This window comes from Pogona vitticeps, chromosome 2, assembly GCF_051106095.1.
Source record: "Pogona vitticeps strain Pit_001003342236 chromosome 2, PviZW2.1, whole genome shotgun sequence".
NCBI lineage: Eukaryota > Metazoa > Chordata > Lepidosauria > Squamata > Agamidae > Pogona > Pogona vitticeps.
The window spans coordinates 159506421-159528217 of NC_135784.1; the positions used below are offsets into that span (position 1 = coordinate 159506421).

The 21797-nt window shown below is 43.6% G+C and overlaps 1 protein-coding gene and 1 long non-coding RNA gene across 4 annotated transcripts; one reads left to right on the plus strand and one right to left on the minus strand.

The window, feature by feature from the left end:
• Window positions 1-1010: 1010 nt before the first annotated feature.
• LOC140704636 (uncharacterized) lies at window positions 1011-5052 on the minus strand. The gene is made up of 2 exons (XR_013541205.1): window positions 2578-5052; window positions 1011-1088 (listed from the first exon to the last, which is right to left on the minus strand). It is a non-coding gene; the product is annotated as an uncharacterized LOC140704636 (long non-coding RNA).
• A 158-nt stretch (window positions 5053-5210) lies between these two features.
• CDK2 (cyclin dependent kinase 2) lies at window positions 5211-20712 on the plus strand. Of its 3 annotated transcripts, none has more exons than XM_020782853.3 (7): window positions 5211-5635; window positions 7323-7400; window positions 9809-9932; window positions 10998-11168; window positions 14080-14181; window positions 17390-17593; window positions 18222-20712. In XM_020782853.3, the coding sequence occupies exons 1-7, from the start codon at window positions 5520-5522 to the stop codon at window positions 18324-18326; spliced, it is 900 nt and encodes a 299-aa protein (XP_020638512.1). In that variant the 5' UTR covers window positions 5211-5519; the 3' UTR covers window positions 18327-20712. The 3 variants fall into 3 exon arrangements, with proteins under 3 accessions (XP_020638512.1, XP_020638522.2, XP_020638504.2); XM_020782845.3 differs by lacking the exon at window positions 5211-5635 and adding an exon at window positions 6000-6289; XM_020782863.3 differs by lacking the exons at window positions 5211-5635; window positions 17390-17593 and adding an exon at window positions 5863-6289.
• The last annotated feature ends 1085 nt before the right edge of the window (window positions 20713-21797 follow it).

The following is a 21797-nucleotide window of genomic DNA, read 5'->3' on the forward strand; positions in this document are numbered from 1 at the left end:
AAAAAGCAGAGACATCACCTTGTCGACAAAAGTCCGCATAGTGAAAGCTATGGTTTTTCCAGTAGTGATGTATGGAAATGAGAGCTGGGCCATAAAGAAGGCTGACCGCTGAAGAATTGATGCTTTTGAATTGTGGTGCTGGAGGAGACTCTTGAGAGTCCCCTGGACTGCAAGGAGATCAAACCTATCTGTTCTGAAGGAAATCAACCCTGAGTGCTCACTGGAAGGACAGATCCTGAAGCTGAGGCTGCAATAGTTTGGCCATCTCATGAGAAGAGGAAACTCCCTGGAAAAGACCCTAATGTTGGGAAAGAGTGAAGGCAAGAGGAGAAGGGGACAGCAGAATACGAGATGGTTGGACAATGTCATCAAAGCTATAAACATGAATTTGACCAAACTCCGGGAGGCAGTGGAAGACAGGAGCATGCTCAGGTCCATGGGGTTACGAAGAGTCAGACGCGACAACAACAGCAACAAAAAATCCTATTCTTCCTGTCTTCTTTTCTCAACGCAAAATATGAAGTTCTTCGTTCTTTCACCCTTTCCTCATAGAACTTGGTTTCCAGCCCCCTGGATCATCCTTGTTGCCCTCCTCTGAACTTGTTCTACTTTGTCAGCATCCATCTTCAAGTGCAATGTCCAGAACTGGACATAGTACTCAAGGTAAGACTGTGATCGGGTTCTTCTTGAGCTGGTGACGATTCCCTCATTTTGGCGGGAATAAGAGACGGAGACGATTTCAAAAATCCAACAGGTTCTATTTTATTAACTTCAACATCAAGATCAACCAAATTAAACGGGTCAAAACAATTTAATTCTGGTAATGTCTTGTAACTTAGGACTTTGGTCCCTGGCATCAACAGGTCATTTCTCACACTGGGGCTGGACCAAAGCGCTTGCGATCAGTCATCTCCCTCAAAGGGGTGCTCCTTACTGTGCAGACCGTCCCACAGTTAGGGTGTCTCGCCCAGTCCCCCTCTAAAGGTGGGGCGTTGTAGGAGGGACTGGGATGGCTCACTAGTTCTCTCTCCTTCACACACTCCCCCGATGAGTGGACTGTCCTCTCTTCAGTTTCCGCGCCCTTGTCTCTGTGTCGGGAAAAATAATCCACATTAGCATGAGTACTCCCCTTCTTATAGGGGCTACAGGATGGTTCTATCACCCCTAATTCTAACATTTCTTCAACCTCCTTTTTTATTGTTTCTTTTAAGTGATGTGGCCAATTCCCCTGATCGTATCACCACTTGGGGTAACGTTTTAATGGGATGTTCAATTAGAATGGTATATCCAGGTAATCCTGAAAAGACGTTGGAATTCTTGTTCCAACTCCCCCAGTTGCTGTTGCTGTTCCTCTTCTAGTTCCTCATTATGACAAGCCTAAGGTCTTTGTGTAAACAATTTTTTGCTTCTGGGCCAAAATTCACCTCTCCCACTTCTCCCCACAAGGCTTCTTGTTCTTTGCATTCTTTCAGCAGGTTTACATGGAAGACACCCTTCTTCTTTGTCTTATCAGGCATTGCTATTTCATAATCTACCAGTCCTATTTTTTGAAGAACTTCATAGGGGCCTTGCCATTTAGCAAATAACTTAGCATTTTCAGCTGGCATTAACAGCAGCACTTTTTGTCCTGGCACAAACTGTCTGGGTCTAACTTTCACATTGTATCTCCTTTTCTGCCCATGTTGCACCTTCAACAAATTCTCCTTCACAATTTCAGCCACCATTCACAGATGTTCCCGCATTTCAATCACCTGTTGTACCACTATCTGGGCTTCATCCTTCCCACTCTCCCACTTACCCTTCACCAGATCTAAGATTCCCCTTGGGTTCCATCCATACATCATCTCAAAAGGTGAGAAGCCGGTTGAGGTTTGTGGTACCTTTCGAATTGCAAACATTAGTGGGGCTATCAACAGGTGCCACCTCTGGGGTTTCTCCATCACTAGTTTCCTTAACATACTTTTCAAGGTTTTATTAAATCTTTCCACAAGCCTATTGGTCTGCGGGTGATAAACAGCTGTATGGACCAGTTTCACCTCCAGCAAATGCCACATCTCCTTGAAGGTCTGACTCATGATATTTGTACCTTGGTCTATCAAAACCTCCTTAGGGAAACCCAGTCGAGAGAACACTTGCATCAGCTCTCTGGCCAACACCTTAACCATGGTGGACCTTAAAGGGTTAGCCTCCAGGAAGTGAGTGGCAAAATCTATGATAACTAAAATGTGAGTATGTCCCCCTGCTGACCGCAACAAAGGCCCCACTATATCTATTCCAACCCTCTGAAAAGGCTGATCCATCAAAGGTGGATCTGCACCTGGCCCAGGCTTAGCTTGCATTCTCTGACACTCGGGGCAAGTTAGACAAGTTATCTTTATCCATCCCCAGCCACTAGAACCTTTGCTTTATCTGTGGTTTCATTTTCCCATCAGATAGATGTCCAGCCATTGGAATGCCATGCGCCAACCCCAAGATTTTCTTCCTCCATTTCTGTGGTACAGCCAATTGTCACCCTCCTTCCTCATCTACCCAGTACAGCAATCCTTCACACATTTCCAATCCCTTCTGCCCTCTTACTATTGCTCCCGACTCCTGAGCTCCACGGAGATGTTCCTGCAGCGTTGGGTCATCTTGCTGCCACACTCGTGTCTGCTTGTGCAACATCTCCTCTAAAAAATCGCTTTCATCCTCGGTTTCTGCACAGTCTCCTTGTAATCCGTCTCTACAACCGAACACCCAGTCTCGCCCCAATAAAATTTCCTGAGACAATCCTGGTACCACCCCTATTTTCATCCATTGTGATTCTTCTCCTACTTTCACTTCCGCCCACATTGTCTGATAAATCTTAGCATCTCCATGTATACACTTCAGTACTAGTCCTTCCTCTCTTTCCCACCCCTTCAAGTCCCGTACCAAAGTCTTGCCACATCCTGTATTAATCAAACCCCGTTTCTTCTCTCCATTCACCCACACTTCCACTTCCCAACCTGTATGTTCCGACGTTGATTTAGTTATTGTCTTTTGTTGCTGCCCTACTCAGGAAAAATCAGTCCCTGGGCAGTCCCTTCTCACATGTCCTGGCAGTCCACAATCGAAACACACTCGATGCCTGTCTTTGCCTTCTTTTAAACCGGTGCCTGGCTTGTACATACGTTGGTCGACCGTAATAGATCGCACCCGTTTTGGAGCCATTGGCTTGAAAGGGCGCCCACGAGTCTTCGCTGCTCCAAACATCTCCGCAGCCCGTCGCGAACTAACCCCTGCGTTTGGCACTGCTGGTTTTTCATGTGCTCTCCCACGGTCCTCCCATGGGGCGGAACTTTCCTTATTAGCTTCCTCTGCCATGCAATAACCTTCCACTAGACAGAGCGCCTCCTCCAAGGTTTTAGGATTATTCTTTTGTACCCAACTCTTCACATTTGCACTTAATGTGTTAATCAATTGTTCCATAACAATTATCTCTAGCAACTGCTCCTTGGTTCTTTCTTCTGGTTTCAGCCATCGTATCAAGTTAGCTCTCATTCTTTGGACGAGTGTTCGTGGATGTACTCCCGCTTTCAACCGCAGTTCTCTGAACTTTTTCCTATAAGCCTCTGGTTCATCCGTTGAACTCATCTTCTGTATTCTAATTGGAGCTGGTCTCACCACTAGTCCACCTCTATCCCAACCGCAATTCCTCTGTAATTTATCTTCCTCTACTTCTTGCTTCATAATTATCTTGGTCAACAAAGTCTGCTGCTCAGCCAGATACTCTATCAATTTCACATGTCTTTCAATAGTTCTCTGAAGCTTTGAAATCTCTTCCTTTCCCTCCTAAGGGACCGGCCCATGTTGGGCGCCACTATGATCGGGTTCTTCTTGAGCTGGTGACAGTTCCCTCATTTTGGCGGGAATAAGAGATGGAGACGATTTCAAAAATCCAACAGGTTCTATTTTATTAACTTCAACATCAGGATCAACCAAATTAAACGGGTCAAAACAATTTAATTCTGGTAATGTCTTGTAACTTAGGACTTTGGTCCCTGGCGTCAACAGGTCACTTCTCACACTGGGGCTGGACCAAAGCACTTGCGATCGGTCATCTCCCTCAAAGGGGTGCTCCTTACTGCACAGACAGTCCAACAGCAAGGGTGTCTCGCCCAGTCCCCCTCTAAAGGTGGGGTGTTGTAGGAGGGATGGGGATGGATCACTTTCCTCTCTCCTCCTTGGTTGCGGGAGTAAACTACCACTGGCCATTCTAGAGGCTTCACTCCGTTTCTCCACCTTGGGTAAGTCTGAATCTGGCAGCAAGCCTCCTCCTGGTTTTTTTAGGTTTGGGAAGTCTTTTAGCAAATCACAGACCTTAGTTGATACATCTTCCTTGCTCTCTGTTTGCACCACACAATCTTCCCTACCTTTTTTAGTCTGGTCCGTTTCAATTCTGAATTCTCCCGCCCTCACCCCACTCTTTTATAACCTCCTCCCACACTATTAGGTCTTGCTCCTCCCCTTCTCCCTCCCCCTTGTCCTCTGACAGACATACTACTTCTACTGCGTGTCTTTCCTTCATTCCTTCATCCCCCTCTTTCTATAAGGACGCCCTCTACACATTCACACGTTTCCTCCTGCACACTTCCTGTGGAGGACAGCTCACTAGTTCTCTCTCCTTCACAAAGACCTAACTACATAGTGCCAAATAGTGCCTTCCTTTTCAAGCAGGCTTTTAAGCAAGAAGTTGGAATTTTATGAATGCTGTATTTTTTGCAATTGGATATCTAAACGTCTTTTAAATTGTTGTGAATCTTGGTTTTAATATTGACTAATTTTCAATTGTTTTAAATATCGTTTTTGGATAGCATTTTGAACCAGCATTGTTTAAATTGTTGTGAGCCACCTTGGGGAAAAAGGCAGCATATAAATATTATAAATAATGCCACTACGGTCTGTCATTAAGCTGTCAAGAGTCTTTTATTGCTTTTTGCTGGAACGACCCAGGAGTTTGCTTGTGTTTTTCTTTTTAAGAACTCTTCCTAAAGGGACCGCTCGCCTTTCTTTTAATGGACGCAAAATGTTGGCCTTTCTTTTAACGGACGCAAAATGTTGGAGAGTTACGCCCCCTTTAAGAAAGGCTTATCGGCTGTTTGTTTTACTCCCGCGGCAAGCAAACACGCGTCGGAGCCAATAGGACGAGAGGGTGGGCGGAGCAAAGGCAACGCGGGAAGCAGTTGGGAAGGAGGAGGGGAGTTGCGAGCGGGAGCTTTGTTGCAGGTTGTTTTTGAGCCCCGCGCGCGGGAAAAGAAAGAAAGCGCGCGGGAGAGCTGATTCCCGCCACGAGCCCAACGGCCAGCCCGGCGAGAGAGAAGAGCGAGCGAGCGAGCCCCGTCGCGAGCACGCTCACGCGCGGGTGGGCTTGACCCGACCACAGACCGGCCCTGCCACCGACGAGTGCCTTTACGAGTTATCCCTCCTCCTCCTCCTCCTTCCCCTCGATCTGTCGGGGTAGCGGGGGTTGGGGAAGGTTACCCTGGTCACCTCCTTCCATGGAGAACTTCCAGAAGGTGGAGAAGATCGGGGAGGGCACCTACGGCGTGGTCTATAAAGCCAAGAACAAAGTCACCGGCGAGGTGGTGGCCCTGAAGAAGATCCGTCTGGACACGTGAGTAGTCCTCACTGCCTCCTTTGTTGAGGGGCTGGGTAGCGATGAGGAGCCCCATTTCAGCCCAGGTGGGGTGGGTGGCGAAGAGCGGGGGAGGAGAGAGAGAGAGGCAAGGACACCTTCCCGGGGCGGGGGTGGTAGTGGGGGGCGCCCTTTGTCCTTTGCCCCCCTTAGCGCGCCTCCTCCTCCCAGAGGGAAAGGACAAAGCGCCTCGGGCCGCCTGGAGAGGCTCCGCACCACCTTTTTTTTTTTCCTGCGACGTCAACTTTTCCTCGCGGGACTAGCCTTTCCCTCACGGCCGGCCCACCCCCCGCACCGCTCCGCCCGAGTCAGAACAGAGCGGCTCTTGGGTGCTTCGGGGTTCCCGCAAATGGGACGGGCCGGGAGGCGGGAAAGGGAGGGAGGGCTAGCGCTGCTCTTCTCCCTTGGCCTGGTTGGAAAGTCTTCGGAAAGAAAGGGCTTTCCTGGCCGCCCGGGGGAACTTCTTGCACGGCCTGCTCCGCCCCGGGTGGCCACGGCGGGCGCTTTTCGCAGGGGCTTCTGGCGGCCGGTTGTCCCGAGGCCCAGCCGGCTGCTGAGGGGAAGGGGGTGGCTGCGGGGTTTGACGACGAAGCCCAGAATTCGCCCGCCGACGTGGCTACGGACTATGTTGAGGTTTGTGTGGAGGGCTTGGGGTTTGTCATCCGAAAAGACCGCAACTTTCCCCTTAGCTCTGGGCCTACTTCTGGTCAAAGAGACGGCATTGCCTAGGTGGGATGGTCCGGCGCCGGTGAAGATAAGAAGTGGCTCAGTGGGCTGGTTTTTGCAGGGTGTGACAAGAGTTTCCTGTGAGGTGGAAAGGAGCATAGGAAAATCTGAGCATGACTAGGGCCAAACCAGGTTCTCAAGTACTGAGACTCTTGCAGGACCCAGAGCTGCCCAGGCCATTCAGCTGTTTAGTTATTTTTTCCAGTGGAGCCCCTGATTAGCTGAAAAGAAAAGCATCTTTAAGCACCAGACTTTTCTCCCATCTCTGCATGGCCATTGCCAATCCCTTTAGGTCTAGAGGCCGGCTGGGAATATCTGAGTATTGTATATCTGAGCACTTCAGTTTCTTAGTTCTAAATCCAGGCAGAGCTTGAAAGAGTTACCTTTTGTGGGAATGACTCCCTCTCCCAGTAAAACACAACCAGCATTGGTTTTGGACGTGCTGGTTGTGGAATTCTGGGAATAACTTTTGCTTGCTCTAATTTCAGAGATTATTGCTCCTGCATGCTGAGGAAACCTTATATGAATGATATTTAGACTCCTGTCTTCCTTGCTTTAGCTCTCCTTTACACCATACAACACTTAACACACTGGATTGTTATTCATAGTATTCAACTGTGACTAAGGTTGACTTTTTCGTGTTGGTTTTATTAGGCCTTAAGATGTAGATTGATTTAGAAAAATGTAAGCTTGTTGATAAAACAGGTGATTCTGCTCTATAAGAACTTTTTAATACATAGATTAGAAAGCAGAGATGTTTCTCAAAGATTTAACTGTATATTTGGAAATGTGAAACTACATTTCTTTATAAAGAGCCTAGTAGTTAACAATATAACAAGGGGTATTTTCCTATTTAGACAGTAAGTGAGGCTGTTAATTTTTTCCTTGTGGAGCACAGCCATGGCTAGCTCTTCATCCTGTCTTTCCTGCTTGTTTCTAGGGAGACAGAAGGTGTCCCGAGCACAGCCATCCGTGAGATCTCACTGTTGAAGGAACTGAACCACCCTAATATTGTCAAGTAAGTGTGTGGAGGGAGATTGGGAGAGAGGATTATCTGGGGAAATAACTGGGAAAGTACCTGCAATTTCAGTCTATTTATGGGGGAGCTTGCACAGGGTATAAGGTTTGGGTGGGCAATATTTGGTCATCCAGGTTTTTTAGAAGCTGCAGCCTGCATGGCCAGTGGTGAATGGTTATGGGAGTTGTAGTCCAAGACATTTGGGCAGCCCAAAGGTTCCCTTCTCAACTGTCCTGGTCTTCAAGTGGTACGTGTTCAACTAGTAAGATGCAGAAATATTCCAGGGGAGATGCACATTTTTTTTAATCAAGAATGCACTCTTTCTCAGTCCCCATGTCCTGCTAGAGATGTAAACTTTTCAAAATTCTGAACTCATGGGAAAAAGTTTTTTGTTTGTTTTTAAAAATGGAAGTGTTAAAAATATTGAAGTACAGTGGTGCCTTGCTAGACGATTACCTCGCAAAATGGTTTATTCGCAAGACGATGAGTTTTTGCAATCACTATAGCGCTTCACAAAACGGTTTTTCCTGTAGGCAATTTTCGCTGGACGATGTTTCGGTCCATGCTTCGCAGGACTTTTTTTTTTCCAGGACTGTTTTTCACAAGACGACGATTTTCACAGCTACTTCCGCGCTTCGCAAAACGGGTGTTTTCAGGACCGTTTTTCGCAAGACAACTATTTTCACAGCTGATCCGCGCTTCGCAAAATAATTTCTCTATGGGCGATTTTTGCAAGGCGACGACTGTTTCCCCCATTGGAACGCATTAAATGGATTTCAGTGCATTCCAATGGGGAACCGCATTTCGCAAGATGATGTTTTCATAAAACTGATTTTTGTGGAACAAATTAACATCGTCTTGCGAGGCACCACTGTACTTTTTTCATATGAAACCTAAACTTACTATACCTTTTTAGAAACATTAAACATTTCATTCATAACTCTGTAAATATACAGTTGTATAATTTGACATATTTATGAAATTTCAAAAAGCGAACAATTACGTACAAGCAATCTCTCTTTTTCTCTGTGGTCCTAAAAATACAGCTGCATTTTTTGTTCTTTAATGCAAATGAACATTAAAAATCCCTTTGAAGAAGTAAATGTCTTTCCCTAAAAACATGAAGTTTTTTATCTTGGTAGTACCCATGTACTTCAATAGTATTCTTGATATGACATAAAATATGAACATTTAATGTGAGTGCTGCTGCCCCCATCCAGGCTATCTTGGGTCACAGTTTACATAGAGTCAATACTTCTGGAGTAGCTAGAACTAAATTTTACTAATGTAGTGATCCTGAGTGGTCCTGACCCGACCAGATAGGCGGGATATAAATAAAATAAATAAATAAAATAAAAATAATAGTGAAATAGGGTACAGGAAAAGTTTGGGTGCTAGTAGCACCCCACTCTGCCAGATTGCTGGGCGAGGCTGAGCTGGTTCTACTAACCCTTCCCTGCCAAGTCTAGTCTTGCTGAATCCAAGTTCTAGTCACTGGGTTTGGGCTGCCCACAGTCCATAATTGATGTTGGGTATTCAGCACAGATGTGAGCCAAGTCCCTCTTGACTGCTGCCTCAGGCGCTCTTTCTGGCACATCCTACTCCAGTGCCTCTATTGGGTCCAAATAGGGACTGCATGCCCTGCCAGTTATGGTCTCCATGAGGGGACAGGAGTCAATGGCAGGCTGAAACATAACATACCCCTGCCACATACTTCAGCCATCTGCATCTGGCCCCAATCTCCTGTCCAAGGATTCTGGACCGTTATCTTCTTACCCAAAGGAACAAAGCAGTGGGTCCAGTTCCTCCTCAACCTCTCCCTACTCCTGTTCTTCAGAGCTGGTAGAGAGAGGTGGGTCCTGCCCCATTTCTTCCTCTTTCTGTATACTGGGCTCTTACTAGTTGGGCCACGCCCTTGCCCAGGTGTGACTTGTCTTCTCCTGGAGCCTGTGTTTCTCTTTTTCTCTCTGTACCCAGCAGCCGGAGTTTCCATCAGCTCCAACAGGGACATGAGCAGATGGCCTGCCAAAGATGCCTGGAATGTCCTGTCCTCCCCATATTAAATTCCACTGTAATCCTATAAAGTATCAGATAGTAAAAAGCACTGGATGTTTCAGGTGAAACTATATACTAAAAAAAGCAAATATCACAGATGTTATTCACCAATGATGCTAAATGTTGAAACATGGCAGTGGAAGACAGGAGGGCCTGGCGTGCTCTGGTCCATGGGGTCACGAAGAGTCGGACACGACTAAACAACAAAAGGTTTAGTACTGTACGTGCTTTCTGAACAGCATTCCTGAGTCATTGGGAATGTTATTCCAGTGAGCTAGAAACATTTTTGTTTAGAACTTCCTTATCAATCTTGCTTCTTTGTTTATTCTGCTTTGCTCTCTTCTTCTGTTCAGACTACTGGATGTCATCCATACAGAAAACAAACTTTATTTGGTTTTTGAATTCCTCCATCAAGACCTCAAGAAATTCATGGATTCTTCATCTTCCATCAGTGGTGTAGAATTGCCACTGATCAAGGTGAGTAGCTGGGGACCAGAAGGGAAACTAGGTGGAGGAAAAACAAAGAAACAGGTAGTTTCTTGGCCCGTTAATATACTGATCATTTTTATTTTTCACTTATCCAGAAATGTACGGGAATATACAGTATATGTTACTCCTGCATGCACAGACGGAGAACAGCTCTTGTGTGTGTGCACTCAAATGTGCACATTTTTCTACCGTGTCAGTTGAAATGAATGGGGCTTCTCTTGGCATGTACAGGAAGTGCCCCATGTAATTAGTTGGATAACATTTTTATATACACTTGAATGAAGATTATATTGATTCATGAAAGTTACAGGTTGTTTTCTTTTCATTATATGCTTATGGGACCAAACTGCCCTCTATCATGACTTACAAAGTGTGAAGCTATATTCTGCACACACTGTGGATGCAGCATTTACCTTCTTGGGTTTCTACTTGTTTTGTGACTTGAACCTATGGATTAGTAAGTTCCTGCCTGGTATTTAAGGGTTAAGGAGGAATGGTTTCTCTTTAGTGGGCTGCTGTGGTCTGATAATCTCAGTAAAGCGAATACATTTGAATCCATGTTTATCCAAAGACTAGATGGGAGGGGTAGGATTTCCCTGAGCTACCTGGCATTTCTGTTCATTGGATACAGTAGAAGGAGGCTGAAATGTACCCCATATTTTATATTTGTTGCAAAACCACTACAATTGTGGCTTAGAAAACAACTCAGACTTTGAGAACCTGCAAACCAAAATGGTCCTGTCTTGTTACTTTGAACCTTCTAGATGTAGCCAGTGAAAGTGATTCATAGCTACCATGTGGGTGATCTATATCAACTCCCATTTTAAATTCATTTGAAAATGCTATGGCCAAATTCAAGTAATAATGGGAGCATGTTTAGATGCTCTGTTCTTAAGAGTTACTTTCAGTGGTTACACTTAGGATGTTTAAGTTCATCATGAGAGGGCCTGGGCTGGTTTTCAGCATCTCAGCTGTCAGCCCTTTATATGGAAATGGTAAACTTTTTGCTTTACAAGGCTCATCTCTCAGCTTTCCTGTTTGTTTTTCTCCTAGAGCTACCTGTTCCAGTTACTGCAAGGCCTTGCCTTCTGCCACTCTCATCGAGTGCTCCACCGGGACCTTAAACCACAGAATCTCCTGATCAATGCTGAGGGAGCGATAAAACTGGCTGACTTTGGACTTGCTCGTGCATTTGGTGTTCCAGTGCGCACTTACACACATGAGGTGAGTGTCTTAATTTTTATGTCATATTTATTCATCTGTTATTTTTCTTTTTAAAAACATGATTTTACTGGACTCCAATTCAGAAATAACAAACATTGAGATAGAATGACTTTTGTGAAGTTGTATTAAATGCTGTGTAACAAACAGCTTAATAGATCCTTGAGACAGGATGTTTATATATGGCCAACCTCCTATATGGATGTGAGGTTGGGACTATTAAGAAGATGCTAAATAGAATTAATGCATTTGAAATGTGGAGGTAAGGAAGAATCTTTCGGAGTTCATGTACTAATAGACTAAAGAATGAAGAGGAGCTTCACTGGATAGGAAAACGAGAATAAATAGTAAAAGAAACCATTAAATAGTTTAAAAATGCAAGCTCTCATATCTTGGACACAATTCTATCATTACAACATAATTATTGCAATGCATCAAAATTGAGTGTGAATATGGAAGTAGAAGAAGACAGATGTCTTGGGTGAGTAACTTCAGAGACTGGCTGGACCTTAATAAGAGCAATGAATCCATACAGCAAGAGAAAGGTGGCGGTATGATATGATGGTACCCAACCTCAACACTTGAGACAACATCCTGAGAGAGAGGAGTTGAAAAAACAGTCACCAAAATTAGTGATGCCAGAGACCTGCTTTATAACAGTTGCTTGCAGTAGATGGGGCTGGATTTGAAGATAGCTTTGAAAGTTACACTAATTCGAAATACAGTTGGCAATTGAGGTCAGCAGGTTAGAAAAACCACCTTCAGTCTCATGCTGTTGGCACTTATTGGCTAAAACATCTGGAAAGTCATGGGATAGATTGTCTTTCATAAGCCATTGTATTGGCTCCTGCTTTTTTTCAGTTCTAAGGTCTGGTTTTGGTCTCTGAAGAACTAAAACAGATGGGACCAAAATATTTTAAGAACATTCGCAAAACCTACCCAAACAAGGGGTTAGCATTGGAGGCACCACACCGTATTCCCCTGCTGTTGTGGATAAAGTGTGGGAGTCGGTCTCCTCATGTTGAACTATGCTTCTTGGTGTTTGGTGATATATTGCTGCCTTTGTATGATTTTATGTGTATTTCTGTATAATGTATATAAATCTTTACTAGTACCGTACAGTATAGCCACTGTTTGCACTGGTTCAACTTCAGATGGAAGAGTAGGAGAAAAAAAAATCCAAAATACTGCTGTTTCAAATACTGTCAGACCAAAGCTGCTCTGGAAACATGAGACTTGGCACTTCTGTTGCAGGCTCTCAAACAAAATCTTGTTTGAACCAGTGGGTTACGAAAGTTGCTTCAGTTTCTCACAGATAGGCAGCGACATTATGAACCTTAACAAATTGAAGTGTTGACTTCTTAGCTGGCAGAGCAAACTGCAACAGGGAACGTAATATACAGTTGTTTAACAGCGAGTAGTCTTACTACTATTTCCATTGAAGTACAGTTAGGATACAGCTGAATAATGGGAGACAGAAATCTTTCTCTGGGATTTTCATAGAGAGGACAGAGTAATAAGTACAGTGGTGCCTCGCTTAACGAGCGCCTCGCTGAGCGATGAAATCGCTTAATGAGGCGCTCAGCGATGGCCCCTATGGCGATTTTTCGCTTTGTGATATTCGCTAAGCGAATATCGCATAACGAAGTGGGGGAGAACAGCTGATCGGCAGTTCCAAAATGGCCGCCGGATGGTCCGCGCCGCATTTTCGTGCCCTGCCCTCGCTTACCGAGGGCGCGAAAATGGCGGCGCTATGGAAGAACCTCGCACAGCGGTGAGTTTTCAAGCCATAGGAATGCATTGAACGAAGTTCAATGCATTTCTATGGCTTTTTTATTTTCGCACAGCGATGTTTCGCTATAGCGAAGGTTAATCCCCGCTATGCGAGGTACCACTGTAGTTAGTTATGTCCTCAGTCTGATTGCAGCCATAGGCATGTTCCTGTTCCTCAGCTGGGATTACCTCCCTTCAAGATATGCTGTAGTCATCTACCCAAATCTAGGTTCTGTGAACACTCTGAGGAAAAGTCAATGACTCAAAATAACTTGGTTTTGCGTGATTCATCTGAAATTGGGGATACCAGGTGGAAAAACTGGATCCTTTTAACAGTTTTTATAGAAGTCAAGCATGGATCTTCTCTGTCGTCACCTACAAATACACAATTTACTATTGAGCTATAAGTACAGCCCTTTCCAAATCATCTGTTTCGTCTTTTAGAAAACGATCAACTGGATAATTTTCTCATTTTAGAAAACTGACTACAGTAGTTAGTTTGGGACTGGGCAGCAGGATAGGATGGGAAATGGGATATTGTTCTGAAAGGAATTCATAACCTTAATATGTACAGTAAACTATGATCAATAGCCACAGCTACCGTTTCCTGAAAATAAGACCTAACCTGAAAATAAACCCTAGTAGGATTTTTCAGGATGATCTTAATATAAGCCCTACCCCAAAATAAGCCCTAGTTAAGCAAAACCCTGCCCTCCACCATTATGCAGCATTGTGCAGCAACCAGAAGATGACATGACTGTATTTGAATAAATGTAGATTGTTGTACATGAAAAAAAATAAAACTTTCCCTGAAAATAAGCCCTAATGTGTTTTTGGAGCAAAAATTAATATAAGACACTGTCTTATTTTTGGGGAAACACAGTAGTTTGCTCCTCTGTGGTTTTTATCCATTTTAAGGTATATGCACTTGTGCTCACCCTCCTGTGTTCAAGAAGTTGCAATGCAGACTCATGTTTGATTTGAATGCTGGCCTAGTTTCTTAGGAGTTGGAACTACGGATTTGATGAAAGAATATGTTGAAACGGTTTATCTGTCAGTGGCTTTGTGTGTATAATTTCTTTGTGTGTCTATAAGGAAAAGCAACTACTAAATTGATGCTGGATGTTATACTTTGCATTAGGTGGTGACTCTCTGGTATCGTGCTCCAGAAATTCTCCTTGGCTGCAAATACTACTCAACAGCTGTAGACATATGGAGCCTGGGTTGCATCTTTGCAGAGATGGTATGTCTCTTTTTGGGAAACAGAAGTGGGATGGAGTAGTGAAATAGGCATTAGTCTGGCTTGGGTAGCTGATAGGTGATCAAAGTCAATGAAGAAAGCATTGCTTGTTTTACTAAACTTAGATCTCAAGACTGTAAATGGATATTAGATTTGGCCCAGCATTTGAACATCAACGCAAATTCTCAAACTCCTGGAGCCAGAAGATTCAAACCCATTCTATTAGTGAGAAGAGGGTGAGGGGACAGCTAAAACTACAGATGCAAATATTATTGAGAATTAGGCAGCTCAGTGGAACCAGAGGTCAAGAGTTCAATTCCCCACTGTGCCCCCAGGCAGAAGGCCCTTGAGCAAACTGCACCTTCCCAGAATGCCTCCAGAAGACACTGCTAAACCAATTCCTAGGACACTATACCTTGCAAACCCTGCAAAGGGTTACTGTAAGGTCAGAATTGACTGGACAGTATGTAATTACTATAATTTTTAGTTTATCCCTGATAAACTAGTTTCCTGTGAGCCTTTGTGACCATTGAGGTTCTCAAGACTGTTGTGGGTGGAGCAAGTAACGTGGACCTGAAATGTTCTGGAATAGCCCCCATTTCCAGTATAAATAGGTGTATGATCTTGGTAGGAACAGGAGATTCTGCCTGCTTTCCATATTATTGGAATTCTGAGTATTTAGGACCAGAATGCTCTCCTAGCTGAAAGCAACACCATGCCTTCTTCAAGTCTGACCATAGCGTGGTACTTGTGTAATGCAGTATGGTGTAGGAAAGATGCTTAGGGCAAACAGCTTGAATTAACTTCATGCTGTAGAAAAGAGGATTCTCCACTGCCAATCCAGTTCATTTCCCCCCCCCCCTTTTTTTTAAACACTTTCTCCACACTGTCGCATCTCTTCTTTCTGTTCTTCCCTTGGCATAGCTGGCAAAGCATAACCAAAATCGTGCCTATGGAGGGTAATATAATTCACTGTATTCATGGAATTGTGGTTACTTCAAAATCTCAAAATACTGCTTTTTTTACTGCTTTAATACACACTGTTACAACATTAGTTTCTGGCATTTTAGCACAGTGAACGCTTATTCATTTATGTGAAACAAAGAAAGTCAATCAGATGGTTTCCACATCCCTTCCTTGTGAACAGCTGCTGACAAAGATCAGTTGATTTGGCATCCCTTTTCAGGGAAAGAAGTGACGTACATCATTCCCTTCCCCTGAAGAAAAGTATGCCTAGAACTAGAATCAGGGAATAGAAAAGATTTTTTTTCTAAGTTCTTCTTTTGAACTCTGAACTATCATGTATCATGTAGCATGTGATTCATGGAGAATTTGCTATGGAAGCTTTCTGGACCCACTGCCTCTATTTTAACAGTTACTGGTTTGGATTGCCCTCCAATCATTGTCCACCTTTTAGAGTTGTAGCAGTCAAATATCAAGTGAAATAAGGCACTTAAACAGGTATCAATGCAACCCATATCGTTCTCAGAAAGCGGCACGTCATATGTTAAAATCTAGCTGAAATAAAACATGTAAACATTATCTTTCAAGGGATGGGAAGTAGAGATGGGGGTATTTGTATATGAATACGAATATCCCTTCACAGGTGGCATTAACAAGGGTCCAGCCCCCTGGGGCCGGACAGTCCACTCATGGATCCGCCGCAGACAGTGCGAATCTACAAATAGCTCCCCAGTGTGTAAGCTGCTCGCCACTCTTCGACCTTGCAGCAAGGCTTGTCCTCCTGCCAGGAGTGGTGAACGGATCGCGTGCTGCAGAGCCATTCATTGAATCACACCGTCCGCAGTAGGTTGGTGAGTGCACTGTCCAGCCCCATGGGGCTGGAGCCTCATTAACGCCACCTGTGCAGGGATATACAAATGCCCCCACCTCTAATGGGGAGCCACCAAAAAGGAAATGCAAATGAAAACCATTGGTATATTTGACTATTATAACATCCAGAAAGATAAAAGCTATTGTAAGATGATGAGAGTTCTAGATGGTAAGCCTACTGTGCTCTACATCTGGAAAGATTCCCAGTGCAGTGTATAATCTACAAAAGTGCAGTACAAAAGGAAAAGATGGTGGGAAGAAGGGGAAAAAACAATCAAGAAGCAAAAGTTCTTGATATAAGAAGGGTTTTTAGCCTGGTAGAATGGCTGCTGGATGATATGGATGTATTTGTCAGGTTCTCTGTCAGGGCCTCAGAAAGGCAGACATTTTCTCTCTTGTCTGCTATATCAGAGGTCCCCAACCCCCCAGTCCGCGGCCTGGTGCTGGTCCTTGGCCATGGCAGGACCGGGCCACAGAGACAGATCACCTGCCGCCCATCCGCATGCACTCCCCCCACCCGCACGCACGGCCCACCACCTGCATCCACCCCTTCGCACAAGCACGCTCCGCAGAATGGGGCCTGTCCACCCATGAGCATGGGGTGCCCAACCCCCATCCGATCCACAATTCAGGAAAGGTTGGGGACCACTGTACTATATGATCCTTTTGGAAATGCCATAAATCAAACATAGTGCTGCCTGGATGCAGAATATATATTCTGTCATTGAGTTACAGTGGAGGTTATGCAGAAGCATTGCATGATGGCCTGTCCTGAGTAGAGAATTCCACATACTATGGCCTCTCCTATTGAGAGTGCCCTACTTGGATCTCATCTGAATAAGCAGCTGTCCATAGAGTAAGGCTTCAATTGCTGATCTCAAAATAAAAGAGACATAGGGTCCAGGCTGTTTAAGCCTTTAGAAAGCCAGTCTCATGTAGCGGTTAGTGTGTTGGCCTGGGATTCACAATCTAAAGTCCCAGTCCCCAGTGAGCTATAAAAGTCACTGGGTGAGCTTGTTCACCCTTTGTTGAATAGAGTTGAGGATAAAGTGGAGGAGAGAGCTGTGTACACTGTCTTATGTTCATTGGAGAAAATGTGATGCATAAATGTAACCATTTAAAAAAAATGACAACTGTTGCTACATTGTATCCAGCCCAAAAGCAAATGAAAAGTCACTGCAGAATTAAGAGTAAAACATTCTAATTTATATATTGCAGTAGCTTTTAATACACCTTGAAGGATAGTCTGATAATAAATCAAGTTACAGTAACCCAGTTTAGTAATATTAGACAGTAACAAGATCCATAATATTGAAGAGACATTGTCAGAGCATCATGCTGAGCTGTGATTTGGATCTTCTTTTCTTCTGTTCAATAGTTAACTCGTAGAGCCCTCTTTCCTGGGGATTCAGAAATTGACCAGCTGTTCCGCATCTTTCGCACACTGGGCACACCAGATGAGACAGTGTGGCCAGGTGTCACCTCTATGCCAGACTACAAATCCAGCTTTCCCAAGTGGGCCCGGCAGGACTTCAGTAAAGTGGTGCCACCTCTGGATGAAGAAGGCAGGAAGCTTCTGGCAGTGAGTTTCCAGGCTGTACTGGGGGGAGTTGTTTCAACTCTGAGGGAGGTGATGTCTAGCATTTATATTTACAAAGGCCTATGGAGTGGAAGTGCTTGCTGTGCAAAATTCTTCAGCTTCTACAGCCATGAAGTAGTTTCCTTAGTAAAATGAGACATGATCTCTTCAGAGATTGAGCATACATTTCCATTCGATTGCCCTTTTCCTAGAACATAGGATGGACAGAATCTAATGACTCTTGGAGACTGGTATAAACCAGTTGTAGCTTTCTCAGCCCCCTCTATACAGTGACAGTCCTAGCTTTCCACTAATTTTGTGCAGAACAGCCACTTTTTTGTCTGTCAGCAGTGGACAATCTTTGGTCCTCCAACTGCTGCTGGAGTGCAGCTCCTGTCAACTCTCATCGTTTGCCTGGTAACTAACTGGAAGATCACAAGCTGTCCACCCATTCTGTACCATAGCAGTCTTATTCTGTATTGAGTTCAGTCTTTATGCTTTTGGTACTGAGGCTGGACCATATCTGTCTTCTGTTACCAAATTGTACCTTCTCACTACACTGGTTAGGAAAAATATATATTTTTATTTTGCATCCTGTTTAATTGTTGTGATGCCTCCTTTTCCCTTTTAGCAAATGCTCCATTATGATCCCAACAAAAGGATTTCAGCAAAGACTGCACTCAGCCACCCCTTCTTCCGGGATGTTACAAAAGCTGTGCCACATCTTCGTCTATGAGATGGGATCAGGACCTGTGAACCTGTCCTGGTGCAAACTTTGCAACGTGCTGCTCCTTTGGATTGGACTAGTAGCTTGCACTTAACTTTTCAAAGTAATCCTTAGTGGAACACAGGAACTTGAGTTGGGCACAAATCCAGTGGCTTTGAGGGGTCTTACTGCTGAACTCATTTCAAAGCACTAGCAGAGCATGCGGATACCGTGCTTCCAGACTGCATTTGTGCCAAGAGAGGAGGACCTCCAGGGCTGACAGCAACAAGGAATCTGTTTCCTATGAGGGCAGTACCTGCACTTCTCTCATTTCCTTACATCACAGGAGTGCTGTTGTTTTTCCCTTAGTGGTTTTTATGCAGTGTCTTCCATGAACTAGCTGATTTTTTAAGTCTGCCTTTTCAGTGCTCATGAGCCAAGTATGCTGCCAGGGATTGACTCTTTTTTCTGATTGACATAATTGAGTTTCAATAAAGGATTGGTGCCTGCCTATTGGTTCCATAGTAGAAGTATGCCCACCTTTTCCTTCACAATTTGGTCCCCATGCACTTAACTCTTCACCTTTCATGAGCAGAGAGGGACTTTGGCAAAATCTGAATTGCCATGCCCCATTTACCATTGAAGTCAGTTGAAATAGCCAAGCAGTCTTTTGCTGATGTTGATGGCTTACGATAAGCCATATTTTGCTGATGGTGATGGCTTATGCTGGCTGAGGAGAAAGAGGCAGGGCTGCCCGTGTTCCTTTTGTGGTGGTATACAATGGCTTACTAACCAATCGGATAAACTGCCAACCATGTCACCAGACCCTTGACCTTTTTTTTTCAGGGGTTTAATTGAGGTAAATGTGCATACAGTTACCACTAACCTACCTACATCTCTCCCATATCCTCCTGTCTTGTTTCCTATGCATGTATTTGTTTGTGTCAACAGGTACAAGTCTTTCCTTAAGCCTATAATCATTTAAAGCCATAGGTATTTCACTATTTAATTCCAAGGGCGGGGAAAGTATTCAATTCATTTATATTTGAGCTTACAAATTTTCAGTGTACTCACACCCGAAACAGATGTGCCTTATTAGCCTTGGTTTCAAGCAGTGTGTTTTGTAAATACAGATTGTTTAAAAGGCTGCATACATGTTAGCTTTTGAATTTTAGGTGCAACAATTTTAAATGAGTAGATTTGGTGATCTTATCCAATCGGACCTCTGTGTGTCTTCCCCATAATAATGCATTCATGCTTGTGAACTGTGCTGCCATAAGCCCTAGAGATCCAGAAGTGAAAACCTCTTATCTTTATGCTACCTTGTTTTGAAGGCTCTCAGACATTTTAGGTTATTTCATTTAAGTGTATTGCAGGATTTGAGATAATTTCAGATGCAATCAAAATGGCAATATTAATCTATAGTGTGGAAGAAGGTGGAATTCTTAAGAAAATCATGATTGGTCCATATTCTGGTAAACAAGTCAAAACTTCAGAAGGATTAATGGGTGAAAGGAACTGTGAGATCACCTGGGTGAGCTAATGACTTGTCTAAGAGACTATCAAAGTTTTAGTTCAGGACAGGCTAGCCCCCATGGTACAGAGGTGCTACAGTGACTTGTGCAGACTAAATCAAATATTTTTGTTTTACATATACCAGGCTTTGACACATCCCTTCTGGTATTGTCATGTCAAACTACATACTTTATTCAGTGTGATGGGGCTTAAAGAAAGCAAGAAAATTACATGACGTTTTCAAATTTTAACTTTATTTTAAATGTTCCTATGTTGGAATGATATTTCCAGATTTTACTGGAAAACATTTGTACTGATAAGGTGAAATAACATTGCCTTAAATGAAGTTTGTTGGGATGGGTGGGTGTTTTCATTCAGCAGAAGCCATAGACTTCTATGGTGGATTTTCAGGTATGGTTGAGATTTAATAAACAGTTCTTACAGTTTTGTTTCCTCTTTGGGAAACTGTCAGCTCAGGCTACTAAACTGATGATAATTCATAGCTTCTTTAGAAGCCTGAGGACAGTTCAGATTCTCTAAGCTAAAGTGGACATACCTGATACGGAAACTCAGCAATTACAAGATGAACCAGCAATATATCATCCAGATGTGTTGAAGAGCAGAAAGCTTTATTGTCCACATCTTTAAAGTGTCTGGAAGCATTATTTTCTCCTCATTGCCATCTTTGGACTTAAAAGAATTTTATATATTTATTGGGCTCTTCTATTAAAAAGTTCTAGGCTTGTATAAAACTTACTAGTCAGCACCTTGTCAATTTTGTAATGTAATCTTAAAGAAACATATTTTTTGTCTCTTGTTAGCGCTTTGTAAAATACATGTTTCTAAAATTATGGTGAGATCTGTTTATACATCATTAAAAAAAATTGTAGTTTTAAAGCAACGTTTTGTGAGGTCTGCCATTAGCCTTGATTGAATTGCTGATATTTACCAAAATTGAACGGGGTTTGCAGTCGAAGCTGCTATTGCTAGAAACACAAAACATTCACTCATACAAATAGTTGTGTTTTCAGTGCATGTAGTGTGTGACTGCCTTCAAGGTAACGTGCCCTCTGACTCATGATCAACCTATGAAAACTGGGAGCTGACCCTACAGAAGAGTTCCACTGAGCTAACTAACTATGATTAAAGGTCCATCTAACTTTGTGGTCTACACTCATAGCCAGTAGCTGCAAGATATAAGTGGAGACACCGGCCCAGCAGCTTCCAAAGCTGGTGAGGACTGAACTTGGGTCCCTTTGTCTATCTGGGACTTTACTATCTAGTACTGTACTGTAAATTCTAGTTGACAAAGAATGACCTTCAGTTTTTTTTAACTAAACTAAATCACACATAGGAAGAATTTGGGCCTTATATTATCCTTGATAACAGTAACCTCATGTATATCAGATTCATATTCAGGGATACTACATAGAAGATCTCCAAGTACTGTACTGTATCTAGAGCCTCTTGATTTTTGTGCCATGCTCTGATTTAATACAGTGATTCTGAAATTGTGTTGTGTGGAGAAACAGGATCTCAACAAGCAGAAAGGAATACGGTAGTACACACTTCTATACTGTAGTATAGACCAGTCTTGGGGAACTCTGGCACTTCAGATATTGGATTACAACTCCTATTATCCTTGATCTCCAGCCATATTAGTTGGGGCTGACAGTTAATATCTTCAGGCCCAAAGGGACTCCATGTCTGCCACAGACTAACAATTCCTTTGGTTGCAAATTTCCTGGTCCTTTTTATGCTATGTTTTAAATGTAACAAGTGTGACAATAGTTCACAAGGTAAAGTACAATCTTCGCTGGATTAAGACTGGCTTCCAAAGTGAGAAACATGGAACCCTATGGCTGATTACAAATCCCATCAACCCCAGTGATTTTAGTGAGGAAGGACAATGGCATGTGCTCTTGGGCAACTATAACTGTAGGTATGGTAGTCTGCTTTTCTCTGGCAACAGACACAATGGAGAGA